The sequence below is a fragment of the Sphaeramia orbicularis genome, chromosome 15 (genome assembly GCF_902148855.1).
Source record: "Sphaeramia orbicularis chromosome 15, fSphaOr1.1, whole genome shotgun sequence".
NCBI classification, from domain to species: Eukaryota; Metazoa; Chordata; class Actinopteri; order Kurtiformes; family Apogonidae; genus Sphaeramia; species Sphaeramia orbicularis.
The window spans coordinates 19839544-19859630 of record NC_043971.1 but is presented as its reverse complement, the minus strand read 5'-3'; the positions used below and the strand labels follow the sequence as shown (position 1 = coordinate 19859630).

At 38.0% G+C, this 20087-nt stretch overlaps 4 protein-coding genes across 4 annotated transcripts in view; 1 reads left to right on the top strand and 3 right to left on the bottom strand.

The window, feature by feature from the left end:
• The window catches only part of spef1 (sperm flagellar 1), a 5750-nt gene extending 5090 nt beyond the window's left edge, over window positions 1–660 (bottom strand). Inside the window, exons 1-2 of the mRNA XM_030155551.1 lie at window positions 552–660; window positions 222–333 (exon numbers count right to left, since the gene is read on the bottom strand). Of these exons, the coding sequence (XP_030011411.1) occupies window positions 222–333; window positions 552–660 (221 nt within the window). The remainder of the gene's footprint in view (window positions 1–221; window positions 334–551) is intronic.
• Window positions 661–877: 217 nt separating this feature from the next.
• adam8a (ADAM metallopeptidase domain 8a) lies at window positions 878–11282 on the bottom strand. Its single transcript, XM_030155536.1, has 25 exons — window positions 11200–11282; window positions 10981–11087; window positions 10807–10880; window positions 10608–10686; window positions 9306–9382; window positions 8725–8950; window positions 8396–8473; window positions 8221–8289; window positions 7449–7618; window positions 7271–7352; window positions 6967–7109; window positions 6687–6864; window positions 6510–6599; window positions 6148–6343; window positions 5646–5727; window positions 5382–5559; window positions 4602–4688; window positions 4429–4513; window positions 3982–4090; window positions 3092–3290; window positions 2725–2775; window positions 2346–2402; window positions 2199–2249; window positions 2023–2097; window positions 878–1680 (listed from the first exon to the last, which is right to left on the bottom strand). The coding sequence occupies exons 1-25, from the start codon at window positions 11243–11245 to the stop codon at window positions 1636–1638; spliced, it is 2634 nt and encodes an 877-aa protein (XP_030011396.1). The 5' UTR covers window positions 11246–11282; the 3' UTR covers window positions 878–1635.
• Window positions 11283–12249: 967 nt separating this feature from the next.
• Window positions 12250–16091, top strand: znf511 (zinc finger protein 511). The gene is made up of 6 exons (XM_030155545.1): window positions 12250–12485; window positions 13149–13222; window positions 13686–13887; window positions 14731–14855; window positions 15152–15400; window positions 15616–16091. The coding sequence occupies exons 1-6, from the start codon at window positions 12315–12317 to the stop codon at window positions 15686–15688; spliced, it is 894 nt and encodes a 297-aa protein (XP_030011405.1). The 5' UTR covers window positions 12250–12314; the 3' UTR covers window positions 15689–16091.
• Window positions 16038–18458, bottom strand: msx3 (muscle segment homeobox 3). Its single transcript, XM_030155549.1, has 2 exons — window positions 17933–18458; window positions 16038–17599 (listed from the first exon to the last, which is right to left on the bottom strand). The coding sequence occupies exons 1-2, from the start codon at window positions 18285–18287 to the stop codon at window positions 17193–17195; spliced, it is 762 nt and encodes a 253-aa protein (XP_030011409.1). The 5' UTR covers window positions 18288–18458; the 3' UTR covers window positions 16038–17192.
• Between the last annotated feature and the right edge of the window lie 1629 nt (window positions 18459–20087).

Here is a 20087-nt window from a genome sequence, read left to right as displayed (position 1 = left end):
AAATAAAAATAATAATAATAATAAAATATATATTGGACCTTAATTTTATATGAAAATAACCAGAATGCAGGAAATCAAGTGTTTTATTTTTGGTATTTGTTGTAAGGGGACCCCTTGACCCCCCACTCCCCCCAAATTTAATATGTCCCCAACATACAACCGAAATCTACCCCCATGATGAAGTACATCCTCACATATGCATAAACAATAGGATGTCTTGCCTGTTTAGGAGGTTCCAGTTGCTGAGCTTCTGCTGTGTGTTGTTTGCAGGAATATAGTTGTGCAGGTCAACAAGTTTTGGGAAGAAATGTTTTACAACCTCAGCAGCCATCACTACAGATGGGTCATCAGAGAGTAAGTCCGTAAGTAAACACAGAGTTGAGCTTCAAAACAACGTGCACAAAACAACCCCAGACAAGAAGATTAGATATAGCTGGAGATAGCTACGTGACAAGATGTGTTCTAAGAGCTGATAGGATTGATTCAGGTCCTATTACTCTGATTGTTATCATAACACCATGTGTAAACTGCTAGCTTAAAAAACCCACTACCTCCGTCGCTGAAGTCTCTGGTGATGTGTCTTTTGGGTCGGGACAGAGGTATTTTATCTATCCAAGCGTACAAATCCTGCAGCTCCTCCTCTTTCAGTTCTCGATCCATTATTTTAAATTAACATCTGTTTTCTGGACTATTTACAATGTGGTTTACAGAGCTAAAGCTAATTTAGCTTCCTCGAAAACATTTTGTTTACGGCGTTGCTAGGCAATAGGTACCTATAGCAACGAAGGTACGCCCCCACTGGGAAAATTAATGGTGATTAAATGGTGATGTTACAATTAAATGGGAAAATAACCACAGCGATTAATTATGATTGGCTTTTATTGTAAACATAATTCCACAGACAGAAATGTCAATAAATAACTTTTCAAATGGATTTTCAGTTCAAAAGTTTGCAGGATGAAGGAGTAATCACTCTAATTGAAGACCACCATTGGTATCTGATATGGCTGCTGCATAGAATATGCAATGTTAAATCCCTTGAACAATTACGACATAAAAACATCAACACAGTATAAAAAACATCATCCATTCATACATTTTCTGTTAATCTCATCAATAAAACATCAGTAAAGTGCCCATGTTGGTGCCACATTTAAAATCCCTTAATAATAACATATTTTGCAGAAAAGCAGTACCAAAACAATGTGCAGTAATGATTACAGTTAGTAAAACAGTTACAGCATCAATAGTGCAATTGCTTCATAAAATGTTCACGTATGCCACGATCAAGGCAGAGAAACCTTTCCCTTAAAGAAAATCTAAATATATACTGTAATCATGGCAACGTAGCCATTTGTCATTTATAAAGCACAAAAAGTTGAATCTGTAAATCATGGCTTTAGGTATTAATCAGCGCACTGACAGCAACATACAGACCGCTGTAATCCTCAGGGAGACCATAACTGACAGGTATGGACCTATCAGGTGTTGCTGATCCTTCAGTGGACCTGGTTTCCACATCAATGCAGATAAACATCTCCTGGGAAGGTCTTTAAAGCCCCTCTAGGTGAGACGGCAACAGCGTCCTCTGTCAGAGGATTTCAGTGTTCACGCCAGAATGAATGATTCCCTCTGTCATCTGGGTCTGCTGGGGGGCATCAGGGCAACTCTACCTGCAAGCTGCAAAAACAAATTCTGTTCAACTACAGATGAACTGTCTCTTTTCTTTCTTCTATCTCTCTGGAGAGTGTAGTGTACTTGGCCCTCTCTCTCTCCTCCGGCCTTAAAGTTTATTCATCCTCCTCGGTGGTGCCAAGGAGAAAGCTATGTGCTTACTAACTCACTAACACTGAGCCACTCCTTGTTCATCACACTGCTATGTTGGGACAATGCCAAAACCCACAGACCTCTTTATAAATGTGAATGCCTTGAATAACATTAAGAATGCCTGAATGCCAAATGCTGGCCTTTTGGAGGATTTTGTAGAGTCCAGTTTACTCTGGCTGTTGTCTGAATACATACCAGCTGAGTGTGAGGCAGAGGGACCACAGAGGGCTTCGACTTGACCGGAGGCATAGGAGGCTTTGGCTTCATTATCTGACAACGCACAAAGTCACACAAAGACAAGAGACAATGAATAGGTATACATTCATGTGTGCTTGTGTTAAACATGTGAAATGACCTGTAATGTCTCTTACCGGTTTTGTTGCAAGTGGCGGTAGAGGTCTAGATGGAGGTAGTGGTTTAGCCTGACAAAAGGCAAATCATAACAATCAAAACATAATGTAACAAAGCAAACAGTAACTGTCCTGAAAAATAGCGCTGAAAATATATGTTCATTTTACCTCAGAATAGACTGGCTTGCTTGGAAAGGATGGTGGCAGCATGAACGGTCGCACAACCTGGAGGAAACCACAGTGACTGGATTAAATACTTCAGAAGCATGAATAGAGGCTGAAAATGCGGTTATTAAATGTCAGAAAAATATCTAATGGAAGGAAGATATTTAACAGAATGACACATTCAGCAGTAAAGTACACTAAACATCTTATAAAACACTCGGAAAAAATAAACTCATGAATTAAGAAAATAAGCATCTTTTTCAGCATTATACTGTATGCTCTGTAAAATACACATATGTTATAGACCCAAATCAGTTGGTCTTGTATTAAATTATGGATTTTAATTCTCAATTTAAAATTAAAACAAAATAGTAGATAATACCTGTTGAATCTTTGCTACTAGCTGAGGCTCTGCTGGCACTTTTTTGGGTGGCTGTAAAGAACACACACACAGATGAATGAAACAAGAAACTTAATCATTGCTATTTTTGTATCTTAATCATAATAATTACTTGCTATTTATCACATTGAGAGAACACTGAGAGTACACTGCTGTCTGGACACTGCAACCCAGTTATATGAAAGCAATTATGACAATGATGTCATTTCAGATGCAACTGGCTATAATCAAAACATTATGCCAGATGAAGATTAATGTAAGGAAAAAGACAAATACAGTGGGAGGGTTACTGAGTCACTAAGTTCTGGGACTCAGCTGCAGTTAATAACAGATCATGATGGTTGCTCACCTCTGGAGCTGCTCTGATGGGTTTAAATGTTCTGGTAGGAGGTCTGAATGCAGCTGCAGACAGTGGTTTACAGGCTTGGGTGGCTGATGATTCCACAAATGTAGGATGGCTGATAAATGTGGAGCCAAGACGAGGGCTGCTTCGTGCACTGCCTGAGTGAAACAGTGGGTTGGACTGTCCTGAGGTAGATCGGAGATATCTATAAAGAAGCACACAGATAATCTGAAAAAAAAAATCTTGTCTTTATGTAAGATGCTACATATTTTTTTAAAGAATGTATTTCAAGTTGGGATGTACAATTAAAAAAACTGCAAAAAGGGAGAGACAATTTGCCAGAGTTGCAATTTTTTTCTGTTACAACATACTGTTATAAATGATGCAAGGCTAAATGGAAATTATAGACTTGTTTTTTTAAGTATATAAAGAAGCATCAGCTTTAATGTATTGTAGCAAATATAACCATTAAAAGTCAAAATATTTGGTCTTGACTTGGAAGATGGACAAAGAAACAGCTGGTTTCAAAGGATTTTATTCACTAAATATTTAAAATTGCTGTGAGAAATAAATGGGGCCGTATTAACCATATGTTAATTTTTGTCTGATTTAGAGTTGGTGGTTGCCTCTTTACTGATACTGAAACCAAACCCACGCCCCTGAAATGAAGCATTGTGGTGCAACAGAAATGCCCCACCCTACAAATCACATTCTCCAGATGTGAGAGAACATGCTTGTTTGGTGCAAACCCCAGCAAAAAAATGACCTAATTATTTTTGTAAATTTTCCCAACTGAATTGTAACTAACTGGAATATCTTTTTTTTTTGCATATAATTCCTACGTAATTTATACTGATCAATGGAGACTAGGAATATGGGTAAACTTCTTTCTTTACCTCTTTACAGGGCGCCTCTTTCTCATGAAATACATCAAACTTCCGATAGCCAGGACCAACAGCAGAAGTGTGCCCACTGCCAATGACACAGCAAACACCAGACCTGCCCCTGCATACACAACATGCATATTTACTTTGACAATATCCTTTTATTGCTAACGGATGAAAATGTCACAGTATACGTCATCTGTTCAGTGAACTAAATTCACTGTAACAAGATTAGTTCATGAAATTCCATTAAATAAGTATCTGTTTGTGCTCAGCGAACAGAGCCCAACTGTTCTACTGCTCCTAAGAAATGAATCTCATGTACTAAATCCTGGAGGAGAACATAGAGCATAACAGAAACCACACAGCTGTTGAAAAGCTAAACGTTAAGCTTATAAAGATATGAACAGATACTGACTATCTGCATGTCAAGACAAACAAACACAACATATTCTATACCTTGAGGCAGCTCTGACTGTCGGACATTACAGTAAGGTGGGGCCCAGCCGGGGTCACAGTGACACTTGCTCTCGTGGTTACAAACCTGACAGAGATCACACTTAAAGTCAGTTATGCCGTTAAGGCTCTACAGGGCCTTGACATTTTTTGAGTTAAATAAATACATTTCTTACCCCGTGGTTGTTGCATTTGGCCGAGCAGTCTTTTGTTCCATACACTCTGATGTTTTTAATGTCTTGGCATTTTTGATTATAGCAAACCTTAGAAAAAGACATGAACAAATGTGATGTATTTCATGTATTACTTCAATGTGTCTAAGTCTAACAATGTAATAATAAAATATAATAATGACTAAGTAATACTATGTAACTGACAAAATAATAACTCAATAGGCAATGGGCTGGTATTAAGGTACCAATGAGCTAAGGAGCCAGAAGGGAAATAAAATTAAAGATGGCAATGAGTTTAATACTGTGCCTGTTATATGGAAACACTTGTGACAGCTTCTGTGTATTAAAAAAAGGGTGTTTCTTTTTAATTTTACAGAAGAAAACAGGAGCCATTTCTTTTCCATGAATGATATGTAACTAAATACAAGTACAAATCTGAGGTACCTCTACTGTATTTGAGTATTTCATCTCAAAGACAAATATTGTACTTTTTAATGCACTACATTTATTATGTTTAACTCAACTCATTAATTATTATGTATCAATATAGATTCCTCTGTCCAATAGTAATGAAAATGAGCCCCTTTTTCTTTCAGCTGCAAGATTCTAGATCAGCATATGAGCACATTAATAAATATAATTCAGTATATATATTCTAAAATGGGCCATTCTGCGCTTTTACATTTGGTACTTAAACTTTTGAATAAAGGAGTTTTACTTATAACTTTAGTAATTTTGCATTACAATAGGGTTACTTTTACGTGAGTTTAAGCCACTCCTTACCATGTTGTTGCCACACTTGGTACCAGTGGGCACCAAGCCCAGATCTGAAGGGTAGTTGTCCTCAGGGTTCATAGTTGCCTCGTTGCATACTGTATTTCCTACATTGTAGTAGGATTTCCTGGATGTTACTGGGAACTCCCACCCACCTGTGCAGAAAAGTGTACCACAGGATTGATCTCTGCAAAGAAAAAGCAAAATGCAATAATCACAAATGAGCAACAAGTCAATATTAGTTACTGTAGAGTTGTATTGACTTTTACATACCGGCCTGGGCATTTCTGGCCAAACACTGTCCTTTTGCAGTTTCCTTTCCGTTGGAAACACATATCTACAGCTACTTCAGCATCTAAACAGAACCAGAGTAAACACAAGACAATTACAAACTTGAGCCTGAATCTAATTGAATTAAAGTGATGGTCTGAACGCACATCAATACAGCACTCAACCTTGCTTTACTTGTATCCCCAGGGCAGTTTAAATTTTAATCTCAAATTTAATCTTTAGCTCATTAATTTCCCTTATATATTTAATTGCATACCTACCTTGCAGGATTTACATAGTAATTCACTGCATTGTAGTGTTAATGTGGTTTCACAGCATTTGACAGTGAAATGTGAAAGTTATAGTGCAATTTTTACTACTCCATGCGTCTGGAATATAGGCTTTAAATAGTAAAAATGTGACATAAAAATATGTGTCATTAAGCATTCACAATAACAATATAAAAATACAGTACCATACAATAAGATTGATATGCATGCCTTACCTGGTCCCCAAAGTCTCTTGCAGTGTTTTCGCCGTGAGGGACATTGCCCATTGTAGCAGTACCCCTGTCCACGGTTGCAGGTCAGGCCATTCTGAGTGTAGGCGTCAGTAGGACAGGAGGCACTCAGACCTGTGCAGTACTCTGCCAGGTCACACTCGCCTGCTTTTGGTCGGCAGACGCTGCCTGTCGCTTTCAGCTGAAAGGAACACAGATGGAGAACCTGTCTACTAAAATGCGTACAATCACACATAACCAGCCAGACGCTGCTGTCAGACAGTGTCTAGCTATATGGTAACACATTTGGTATTGGTGTGAATTCACTCATCTAGAGAGCATAATCTGTATGTGTATGTGCTACTTACTTGACAATTATGGCAGCACTCTCCCTCTGCACACTGGGCTTCTGCATTCAGTTTGCACGTAGTAGCATTGCAGCAAGGATTCTTACATTCCTACAAAGCAGATAATAGTATGAGTCTGTAATATTACAATACATTCTCTTTTGTGCTTTTTTTTGTGTGTGGACTCTCTGTGCATACCTCTACAGTACCACAGTCACACTCTTCTCCAGGCTCCAGGAAGGCATTTCCGCACACAGGTCCTCCGTAAACCCGATCAGTCGAGGGAGTATCAAGCAGACAGGCAGGGTTAACTTCATCCAGAAACCTGCTGAGCTGCTGCTGACTGCAACTGCTAAACACCTCTGGATACACAATACTAGTGGAACAAGTAGAAAAAAGAAAAAGAAGACCTTGGCTTTACCTTAAAGTCCAAAATGGTAGATTTGAGATTCTTGGTGCAGGTCAAAACTGAGCTTACCCAACACTTTCAGCCATGATGCAGCCTTTTTTTGATGTGAAGGAGCCACACACACAGTTTTCAGTATCATGCGATAATCCTAGGTTATGACCCATCTCATGTGCAATAGTAGAGGCCACTCCTATTGAGTTACTGTTGTGGTCCTGTGGATGACAGTGAGGGTAAGTAAAACTGAAATTTATATTTACATGTGAAGTTATGCACTTTATATTTACAATCAATTCATGCTAATATTTATCACTATGCAATTATACCTGTACTGTACCATTATATGTTACTATTCAATTCATACATGTATTTTTACCTCATTGACAGCTCCAGAGTTAGAAGTGCACATCGCATTAGTGTTTGCTAATCCAACAGTGGAACCTTCAAAATCCACACCTCTGAATAAGAAAGAGGAAAATGTTATACTAGCCCAAACCACCTAAAAAACATGCACTGTGTTTGTAGTTGGGTTTTTACTAGTTTTTGCATCTTACGTGATGAACTGTGCATTATCATGTTTGGTCCTGGGCAGCAGACTCCGTTGACGCCACTCGAGGAAGCGTGCGAGGGTAACCTCTGGATTAGTGCTGACCTCTACCTGATCTTTGTATGACCAGATATCCAGTCCGACGAGCATTACACGAATACCGACAGGGCGATACAGCTGAAACAGACCACCGTGATGTGCTGTTAGTATAAACTTTGCCGTCAGTGCGTATATAAACTGTTCACATTAGTGTTTCTGAATGACACAAATTACAGAATCTCCTCTGTAAAGTAGCAACAGTGATGTCTAATGATGCATTCATACTGGCTGTGCTGTTTCTGAATATTCAAAATGGACTGTGTGATATGTGTGAAGATTTTCATCCAAGGTGTGAAGATTCACAGTTAAAGTTAAATTTTTTACAGTAATAGAACTTTCTCTTCCTTTTTTTTTTGGTCTAAATCCAGTTCAGGAAAGAACAGATAGTATCAGCACAGATTTCCTGCGTTAAATCCAGTGAAAGTCTGTTGGAGTGCATGGCATGTGGCATTGCACTGTTACAAAAATACATGCTTTTTCTGCAGCCAGTTGCCAGTTGAACTCTACAAATATACAATTACCTCTAAAAAATACTTAACGCAGGTACAGTTGATGCCCTCATTAGTCCTCATGAAAAGCTGTATAATAGTAACTCCCACTTTAATTCAGCATTCCTGTACTTCATATATTCACAATCTAGATTGTTTATATTTTTCAAAGAGACATAATCATGAATGTACCTTGTCCACATGGTTTGCTATTTCCAGGATTCTAGCCTCAACGGTCTTCTTACTGCCAAACTTTTTATACTGAAAAGAAATATTTTGTCAAAATTTGTGGCAGGAAACAGCATTCTAGATGTGACAGACAATTGAGAAAGTAAATGATTTAGTATCAGAACATAGGGAAGCAGACCTCTTTGTTGTCAACTACCACAACCAGCTCCACCGTCCTGGGTTTGAGTGTAGTCTCTTTAGTTTGAGCTCTACTTTTCTGTAGAGACAGACAGGGGAAGACATTAACAATAATGCTCTTCAGGTGATTGGTTAGACATAGGTTTTAGTTTGAAGTATGTTGATATATGAAAAAAACTTTCACAGTTTGAAGGAAATTGTGTTTTTGTGATAGAAAAAAGTCTGTATTGTTACAAGTCATACTTTATATTGGGTATGAGTAGTCTTACTCCAGAGACACAAGATTCAAACCCTGCTAAATATCTTTATCTGTCCTCAGTGTGTCTTTACCAGACTGCCAAGCTGGAACAGTCCAGACGGACGAGCGCCATGATCATAGAAAGTGGTTGTGTTTCCATGGGAACAAGAGCTTCTCTTCGTCCTCAGGTGTTTGTAGTTGTAAATGGCATGGAGACCCTCATCACTTTGTGTCTCAGAGCTGTTTCCTGTATCCCTCTGTCCTGTCTCAAGAAGAGGTTCGATGAGGTACATCTGGTCCTGGAGACGCACAAACCCCCTACAATGCAAAAAAATAAAGGAATCTCAATACGTCTTCTAAAATCTTTTTCACAGTTTCTGTACTCCTTGACTACTAATAACCATTAAAATATCTTCAACAGCAGACATTTTTTATCTGAATTAAAAGACATTTTTATAGGAGAAATTTACATGACATTTATTGATCACGTTACGGGGTACATGCAGTCTAATAGGTCTTGTGGATGGAAAAAAAAGCAGTAAGACTGATCCTCTGTATGTCATGAGTCACAATAGGAGACATTCAATCTCAATTCATGGGTGTAATTCAATTTGGCATTCTGTGTAGACCAACATACAGGGTAAAAAAAAAAAGTACATCCTGTGTCTCTCACTTTATTCCTGAGCACAGTCCCACGCTGACAGAGGAGTCCTCTACTCCCACTACGTGTCCATGGTAGTAGCAGTGACCCTGAACAGACATCAATCATTTGTCAGCAAAGCACAGATTTTAATTCAAGAATTTCTTAAAATCACAAGTGTATCATAGTTAGCATAAAACTGTTATTCTAATCAGATGGAGTACCACTTTAACCATAAATGTTCATTCCTGTTTCATTTAGTGTTTAGAACTTCCAGTATTGGACGTCATCTCTCAGAATTGGGAACTTAGAAATTGAGAAATATTCAGCAGAAATTTCCTGTATGAGAATATAAAAAAAAACACTGGAACAGGAGACAGGCAGATTAACCTGTGCCAAAATGGTATTTTATAAGTAATCAATATTTGTAGAATTTGTGGCTACTGACTAAATTTCTGACTAATTAATGACTAAAATAAACAGGTGCCTCAGTTAAATCTCAGTTAAATTACTGATTTAAAACAAGACCAATAGCTCAAAAAATAAAATCCCACCTTGAATCATAGAGATGTTTTACTGATATTTTGAGATTTATTGCCTTAGATGTTCTTTTCAACAGTTATCTAATTTCTAGTAATGTCAAGATCATTCATTTCTACGCTTTTTTAAATTAATCCCATTATCTCTGCTGCAAACTTCACTATAGAAGCCTTTAAAAATCCACTATTGGTTGAAAAACCCCTACAAATATCAGTCCTACTGTACTATTAAAAAGACTTTTTACTACAAGTCAGTAACACTCATTTTAAAACCTGCATTTTCAAATCCTAATTCAAAGCTCTTACTTTGACTTCATTTGAATATCCATATTGTCATTGCACAAAACTAAACTTAAAACAGGCAGATGTAAAAGCCCCACAGAATCACTAAAAATGGGTGGGTTGATGCCACAGGAAATCATTTAACCAAGCCTCTGTGCCCTGTAAAGTAAGACACTTCTTTGGTAGTACATATTAGACAGTTTCCAGACTGAATCACCACCCACATCTCAGATCTGTTCAGTGATATAAATAGAATAAATAATGTGAAACAAATGGCACTTCAGACTCAAAATCACACCATGTCTATGTATTTGTGCTCTCTCTCTAAAAAAAAAAAAAACACCACACTTTCTTCGATATAATATGTAAATATGCTCTGCCCCCTGCATTCTGTGTTTTAATGTACCAGTAAAGGTTTAATGAATTTGTGCTGTAGTGCAATGTAATACAGGTAGATGGAAGGAACATTAATAGATAGAGTGAGGTTTTAGTATAAGAAGGCAAACCTACATACCCTGAGATCTGGAGTAGTTGTAACTTGAATGCCCTCCTCTGAATAATGGGTCAAAGAAAAGTTCTTTGCAACAAGATTTCTGAAATAAATAAGGCTTGTGTCAATAAACAGATCAATTGAGTGCACATTACAGAGAAAATGTAGTCTACAATTAAAACACTGTTAAAACATGAAAATGGGAGAGTTAAAATCTGCTTACTTGTTCCTTTCCAGGTGAAGAGTGTAGTTTTGTTCTCCAATTGTCAAGGAGTACTGGAGTACATCAGGGTATGTCTGCAAAAACACATGCACAGAACAGGTTAGAATTCCAGAGTTACAATATGAAAAAAAAAAAAAAAAAAAAGACCAAACAAACTCACAGTAAATGTTTTACCTGCTCTGTAGTAGAGTTAGTGACATGAGATGAGTCCATCAATTTCTGAGGTATGATTGTTTGATACTTCATCACATGAGGTAGACTCACACTGGCTGCAGTTATTCCTGCAAGAATCAAGAGAAATGAGACACAAGAAAAGAAAAGAAAAGAAAAGAAAAGAAAAGAAAAGAAAAGAAAAGAAAAGAAAAGAGTAAGGAAAATAAAAGAAAGTCGTACCCCATGAGGAGAATAAAATCCATATAAAATATCCAGAATACCGCATGTTGCTCTATCGGACGGACTCTGTCATTGTGTTCCTGTCAGTCTGAGGGAAATATCGGGGACGCTCAGCTCTCCGCCCCTCTCTGTCGTGTAATATCCTGAGAAGTACCATTTGCGGCCGAGAAACCATGACTCACAACCACATCCAATAAAAACTTAAACGTTGTTCTTGCAGGGTTTGAGTTTTGTGAGGTGATGAATGAGCCAGAATTAGTTTGCAGACAACAATATTTTACTCAGTTATGAGTCTCAGTCTCAAAAGGCGCACTTGTCATTTCTGGAGAAGTCTAGTCTGGATGTAGAAGGGGTTCTGTCAGGCGAAGGTTAGTTTACCACCCACTCTATTTTATATTTATAGTATATAGGCTTACTTATCAGTTACTGCCAGTACAAAATGTGCAACAGTAACGAGGGCAGGCCCAAGATGATATTTCTTTGGATAACTAAAAAATTACATGAAGGTATTTTTAACCAAAGCTGAATTTAATTAGAATATCATTGTTCCCTACAATTAAATAGCAAGAGTAGCTAGCTTGTTTACTGAACAGCATTGTCCCCATCTACTGGTGGAATGATTGAACAGCCAGATTTGTTAGAGCTTCTGTATTCATAGTTTTCTATTTCTATCAGCACTTTTTAAAAAATACCTCTCATTATTGTTTAAAGCGGAATGTAATTATACTAAATTATGCTAACTATACTATGGTAAATAAAGCTCGTTTTGGTAAGCTAGCAAGTTAGCTAACCTACTCATGTTCAAAAAAACACTTTCTGTAAAAAAAAAAAAAAAAAAAAAAAGAAAAAGAAAAAAGTTCTGATAAAGAAACAACAAAAACACTCGAAACAAACAAAAACAGTATAAAATCTTAGCGTCTACTTGAAAACACCCACCGATAAATCAAAATGTGCACTTTTTGGCTGAACTTTGATAGATAACGGCCAAGTCTGACCAGTAGATGGCGGTATACCACCATGACAGCGCCAAACTACCATAATGACGTCATCACTCGGCGACACGTTTCTACTGTCAAAACAGAAAACTTTCCGACAGATGTAAGCTTAAGGAAATTATGTTGCAACCAGAATTGGACCGACTTCGTACAGAGGGAGATGTTTTAGTCAGAAGCTGCGGTGATGTCTGTCCGACGAGTGAAACCGAGCAGAGTGAGGTGGAGGAGGGAAACCCGTTCAGCTTCAGCCCGCGGCTCATCCACCTGCACAAGGACCATGAGCTGTTTGAGGTAAGTGCAACAACAAACTGCACACTAACCTTTTCACTGCCTTTCTGCCGTATGTGCCTCCAACAGGGGCGTGAGTTTAGTTTCAGCGTTGGATAATTAAATATTAGCATAGAGGAAATACGATCTGTTGAAACCAAGCTGTTCTGATAAAGACGATTATGATTATTTTCCAAAATAAACTCAAGAACAAATATTTATACGTTGGAAGGTTAATTGTGCTGAACATTAATGCTGATGGCTATTTGGACATAGCCCTAAACCCTTAATATGCACCTGTTTCATTCTGCTCTTCCTTTCTAACCTGCTTCTGTTTCAGCATGCAAAGTAATTCAATAAGAATGCTATTATCATTGGATTTATTGACTAAAATTCATCACACAGTTCGATGTACTTACCCATAACTCTTTGTTGTTGCTGATAACCTAACCTACAGGTTACAGAAATCAAAGATATCTTGCTAGTTAACTCTATCTACATGATTATCTATCATTTTATTGTTGTTTTTGACATTATCAAGGCTGGTAACATTAGCTGGAACATTTCTACTTTAAGCCAGTATGTCTTGTGACTCTTTACTATTTTGTTTTGTTACATTTTTGAGTAATAAAACATTTGTCTCTGATGAAAATGCAAAACATGTTGACAAACCTACACTCTTTTAAGGATGGCGACATCCAAAGACACATGTACCTGCAAGACCTCTATATCTTTGCAGAAGATGACAAGCCATCACTCAGGTATGACATTAGACCAAAGTGTCAGGATGTGCTGAGAGAACCATGGTTGCATATATATGTTGCTTAGCTGTAAAATATCAACTGCTGTAACACTTAAGTGAGTTTCTGTGAAAGGTAATGCTGAAATGCACTAAAATAGCAGCAGATTTAATCTAGTAGAAACAAAATATCAAAAACCCAGAGAAATTCAAGACAAACAGCAGGTTTTAAATTTTATTGGTGATTGACTTTTATTACTTGGTGAATTATTTCTGTATATTGTAATTTAAAATAATGAATGTAGAAAGAAGTCTTTGAATCTAAAGACTGGAACTAAAACCTTGATCTTTGAGATAATCTGTGAGAATATGTTATCAACCCAAATGTAGCTTCAGTAAACATATCAGGTTATGGTGTCCTATTTTCAATATCTGAACAGTTGTTTTATCTCTAACCTGAACCATGCTCTTGTCTTTTTTCACAGTGTGTCGGAGTTTGCCTGTCACATTTCTGGCTGCACTACAGTCTTTAGCACTTTACAGGAGTATGAGCACCACTACAACTCCCTGCACAGGAATGTGTGCTGCTCCTGCCATCGCTCCCTGCCGACTGCCCGGCTCCTAGACATTCACATTCAGGAATGGCACGACTCTCTCTTCACTATACTTGCTGAGAAACAAGATATGGTGAGCTTTGGAAATCGGCTTGGATTTTCTATAACTGAACACGAATAAATTATACCCACAACAATAAGGATTAAAAGTCACTTTAAATACACAACACCAAAACCTACAGTTAGTAAATATAGCTGTAGGTAAGGACTTAACCCTAAATATCTGCAGCTACACAAAGACAATGTCACAATGTACTTACTACCACCTTCAAACATAGCAAGAATTCAAGCTCTAGTAATAGTTTTTAGATGTCACTTTGTAAAAATACCTTAATAACCTCTCAGCATATTGTAATTCCAGTGGTGTGAAAGAAAACAACACCTCTGCACCTTCTCTGAGCTCTGTTGGCTGTAGATAATATATAACAAGACACAAGATTTTGGCAGATCACAGGTATTTTTAAAGAAGTAGACAGGAGACTGGGAGCTTTAATCTTCTTAAGACACAAAGAAAAGAACTGCTGAGGCAAAATGTGTATTTGTAAATTCTTTTTGTTTTTTCCCCTGGTTTCTGGCTCCTGCAAATTTAAAGAATTCCTGCCTAACAAGAATCAGAGTAACTTAATTATGCTTTTATTTTCAGCAATTAGACAATTTCAGTGGTACCAAACATAGCGAAACACTTTTTCATTTCTATCCTCCATCTGTGAAATGAGCTTCCTGAATACCCGAGCTCAGCTTTAACTATTAGCTTATTGAAATCAATGCTTAAACCATTAATATTAATAAGATGCACGGCATATTTTTAATATGTAACTGCTTCTGCTTCTGTTTTGTTTTCTTTTAAATGCATTTACTTTTTAGCTTTATTTATTTTCTGTTTTCTTTTCCCTGTTGCTTCCTCTACATTTTTCAGTACCAGTGTTTGGTGGAGGGCTGTGGACAGAGGTTCAGGACTAGTAAACACAGGAAAGACCATTTAATAAAGATTCACAAGTACCCCCAAGACTTCAAATTTGACAAAATCAAGACAGACAGAAGGTAAGCGTGCACATACTTGATGTTGTCCAATAGATGGCAGCAAACCCTCAGTAAAACAGGATTTTCACACAGCAGCATTGTCCTGTGTAATCAAGACCCTTTAGACAATAAGGTTGTCTTTGCTGTTTCAACAGAGGCCAGGGTGTATCTTTGTTATAAATAACTTTCTGTAAAGATCAGCTATAGTTTCTTTTTGGAATATTTCACCCTATAGAAAGTACAATGGCAACAAAGTGTTTATTACAAAATTTTCATTCAAGTTTTGATATATGACATATATTTTTGTCACTATCCAGAGAAAAGAAGAGGCAGCAGCACAAAGACACAGACATGGAGGTAGTAGACGATGTGTGTGTGTCTGAGGGTGTGTGTGAGGATATGTGTGGTGTGTTGTCCGACCAACCTGAGCAAGGAGAGTCAATGGAAATGCATATGACCGATGAGGACACCACTGGCATGGCAGCCAATATTGAAGATCCTTCTTTAGCAGTTCACGGCACCACAAGCACAAGCACAGATCCACTGAAACCTCGATACTCCTACAGGTTAGACTGAAAACAGGTCTGCTAGAATTAACTCATTAGTCTCCAGCTGCTTTAACGCTATGCTGCGAGAAATAAATTCAGTAAATTTTAATGCATTGCATGGAAGTGTTGATAATTCTAGTTGTATTTTAAGCAATGTTAAACCCTGCAATGTTTAAATGTTACAATATAATCTCAGATGTAATTTTTCCATTTGTGTTTTGTTTTTCTCTTAGGGTTCCTGCAAATATTTGCTTTGGTCAGGCCTCTGTCCGAGGCTTTAGAGGACGACGAGGAAAAAGGAAATAATGTTTGAACCTTCTGTTTAGCATCTTCGTTATAATATTAACTTAAAACAATACACTTTACCTTTAAATAAAATGAACTTTGCACAAAAAATGTACCTGGATTTTAGTTTGTGACAGCTAATGCAAAAGTGTTTGCTCTCATCGTGCCTCAAAGTGTTCTGTTTTTAGAAAGTGGGTCTGTCATTTGATTTTATCTTTGTGTGTGTGTCATATGAGATCATATCGATAGGTTTACAGTAACCCATCTCATGTCAGTGCTTGAAGAACAATTAAGATTAAGGTTTAAATTACAGTTCGCATAAAAATCAACCAAGACCTGTTAAAGAAAAAAATGGAAAGGAACTGAAGAATTTGCAGCATACAGTATATTTTAATAATTGTACAAAACCCATCAAATAGAAAATACACTGTACATTTTTATTCTAAATCAGTCATATAACAACATTCTGAGTTTTGCAAAAATATTTGATGGCCTTTATGTACATTTAATAATGAAACTGACAGTGCCTGCTGCTGACTTGACTTTAAAAAAAAAAAAAAAATCATTTTGAGGTAAAGTGTATTTTACAACATTTATGTGACACTGGTTAAAGCACAACTGGTGATTAATTTCCTCCATGTAGTGAAATTAATATGAACACAAACAGAAATGGGAAATGATGCGTTTTAGACATTGCTGTAAAATAAACCTTTAAATTGGCAGAACTCAACATATAAGACATGAATATTAGAGACTGAGAGTATAAGAACAAATTACAGAACCCGGTGTTCAGACTGTTATTCTGCGTTGGATATAAAAGGATGCATCTGCACCACATAAAATAAATGCGGATGAATATATTGCCTCCTAATGTTTGGATGAATTCATGACTAAAATTAATTAATTTTCCCTCAGTTCTTTAACGGGTTTATTTTTTATGTCGATGGACTCCAAATGATCAAATCCAACTCTCAAAAAAACCAAACAAAAAAACTTAGGCAAAAATAGCTTTTAGAGTAATTTAAAAATACCCAAATGGAATGATTTGATGTTTTATGTCAATCTCGATAAATTTACCGAAAAATGTCACTACACACTGATAAAAGATAGCCTATACCCTGCCACATTCAAACGGTCACTGCATAACTTCATTTGGAGATGTGTTAGGCTGTTTTCCACGATAAATAAAAAATAATGCCGATTTGTATTTTATTTTAAATGAGCGCAGTGAATTTTATAGGACATACACTATAGAAATATTAACTTATAAGTTAACGCAGCATAAGTGTGACAAAGGCCCGTTAATGAACTGATCTATTCGGTGAAAAGGGATTAAAAATGACATAAAAAACTGAATTTTAATAAAATTTTCATTGCATACGTACGGCATACATTAACTTATATGTGTGGGGGAAAAAAAGAAAGGAAAGTTTAGGGTGGACATTTTTGCAGTGCAAGTTATTTGCTGTATAAAGGCATTTTTCAAGGCACCATTCCCAAGGATTCAGTAAAAAGTTAGTGCAGGTTAAGACAAATAGTACATCCCATAAGGTCCAGTAAATAGTCCTGGAACGGGTAAAGCGGGCCGCGGTCCGTTCAGTGCGCCATAGAGAGTCGGTGCGCCCATGGGTGCGTTTAGGGCGAAGGGAAAGGCAAAGGCCGGCAGAAGGGGCTTCGCTGCCAGCTTGATCTTCTCCAGCTCGGCCTCCTGTAGTCTCTTGGCCTTGGCCCTGCGGTTCTGAAACCAGATCTTGACCTGGGTCTCTGTGAGGCTGAGGGAGCTGGAGAACTCCGCTCTCTCTGCGATGGAGAGGTACTGTTTCTGACGGAACTTCCTCTCCAGAGAAAGCAGCTGAGAGGTTGTAAAGGGTGTTCTGGGTTTTCTGTTGTTCTTGTGTTTCCGTAGATTGCACGAGACTGGGCTGGGAAGTCCTGCAAATGAATATAGGAAATGAGTGAGTCAAGTTTGTTTGACCTCAGTATCAACATCAAGTGTTCAAGCATACAATACTGGATTTTACATCAGTCTATAGCTTCATAAAGTAAATCATAACAGCATTATTTAAGGCCAAACTGTATCATAGCATTTATCAACAACTTTTTTAAACATATCTTTCCCCTTTCTCCAATATTCAATGCAGTTTTGTCCGAAATTTAATGAGATTTCTGTGTCTTTTTCAAAGATTTTAATCACTGCCTCATAAGAAAAACTATAACAGATATTTGCTGTGGTTTTCACATGACAAACCAGACCTATACACTCACTTGGAGGGGATGCGTATGGGGGCTGCAGCCAGGGGTTCGTGTCCTTGTCACTGAGATCCACCACCTCTGCTTTAGGCTGATGAAGTTCCAGTTGTGACGCACACTCCTCCGACCGGACGCAACCTGAGCCAACACCGGGGGAGTGGAGGCTCCTGGTCGGTGTCCTGTCTGACATGAGGGACTCCACGCTGAAAGGCAGATCCACACTTTTGGTTTTGCATCTTTTGACAGGCGACAGGTCGAGTTCCCCGGTGTCCATGCCAGTGTCAGCTACTTCCTCTGGTGAAGTCTGTGCTGCTGCGGCCGAAGGTGGTGATCCCTGCGCAGGATTCATCAAGCACGACTGAGGTGCCATAGGCAGCAGCCACTTCTAGTGCAGCTTCCTCCGCTGCTGGTTTGTTTTCTTGTCGTCACTTGTCTAGAATCTATAATGTTGCCTCCGATGCTGAGGAGCTGCGTGGTAAACTTCAGCTTTTACGCACGGACGCACCAGTCCCACACTCCAGCGTCACAGGCTGTCCTCTCATCTTGCCGCGCGCCTATGAGTATGTCGATGTGTCCACGTGACTGCCGCTAATCGACCTCTGATAGGTCAGTCTTGTGAAGCGTTTTATGGGCTATTTCGTGAGCTTGTGGTACCTTGACAGATGCAAACCTCCATGCAGACACATCAGTAACGGAGGAAGCCTTTCTGAGCTCCCCTGAAGAAGTCGTGTTCCCATCATCCACTTGTTGCTGTGCGCCCTGATCAGGACCATGATGGAGGATTTTAAATTATGCTTTTAATCTTTAACTGTTTCATCTCAATGTTTTGATTTTACCGACTTGCAGATTTTTTTTTTTTTTTTTTTTTTTTACTACGTCCATCTTAGTTGCAGCAAATGTAACTTTAGTCAAAGATCTACTGCATCTTGCAGAACACCAAACATCTGCTGAGAAAACTAAACAAGTAGCCGGTGAACATAGTGGAACATCTAGCAGCTTTCCTCAGGAGATGATGTGGACCAGGAGTGTCAAACTCATTTCTCAGTTCAGGGGCTACATACAGCCCAATTTCATCTAAAGTAGACCAGTAAAATAACAGCATCATAACTTAGAAATATATAATAATATCTCCAATTTTTCTCTTTGTTTTAATGCAAAAAAAAAAAAAAAAATTAAATCATGAAAATGTTTACATTTACAAACTATCTTGAAAAAAATATGAATGAACTATGAACAACCATGAAAAACCTGAAGTTTCTTCAGAAAAATAACTGCACTTTTAACAGTATTATGCAATATGTGCAATACAGATCATAGTGGATCTACAAATACACAAAACATTTAGTAACAAGCATAATATTACAATTGTGGAGTTTGAAATTTGGAATTGCCATTACTCATAGATTATTATGTCATTATTTTACTGGTCTGACCCACTTGAGATCAAACTGAACTGTATGTGGCCCCTGAACTAAAATATCTTCAGTTTAATTTTTGCCCTTCCCAAATTCATCCCGTGGACCAGATTGAAACCTTTGGCGGGCTGCTTTGGCCTGTGGGCCCTATGTTTGACACCCCTGATGTAGACCAAAACAAACTTAATTTGGTGCCTGTGGTGCCGTTACTCTTTGTAGGATATTGCTTAAGAAAAAGTTGTTTATTATTAAGTTCCATTAAATCAGTAAACCTAATACAGGTGGCGATTTACAGTATTATTCACTGTAGAGTTATTATGGTTGTAAATTTTAAGGTCATTGCATGTTGGGTAATGGCATTACCTATGGCTGTGTTTGGGCCATATTTCAGACCATTGTGTTCATTGTCTGTAAGCCCTTTGAGAGCCACTAAAACCCCAAGTGGAGTTGCAGGAGCCAATAGAAAAAGCTCGTCCAAATTGGCCTGATCTTGCAGCTCTTCAAATCAAGTCAAATAACTTTCAGTGAAACCTAATATGAGTTTGCTTTCCTGTGGGATCAGTTGTTGGGCATGCAGCAGCACACTGTCTGTAGGACAATTGGTTAAATGGAGTTAACCGTTTCTCTCCCTGAGGTACATTTCTGCTTTGATCCTGCTGCGACTGGCGCCTGTCTGCTCCCTCGGCCCCTCTCGCTCTCTGTGTGACACAGATATATCTCTGGGTAACCATACAAGCTTTCAATGACTGTAATTT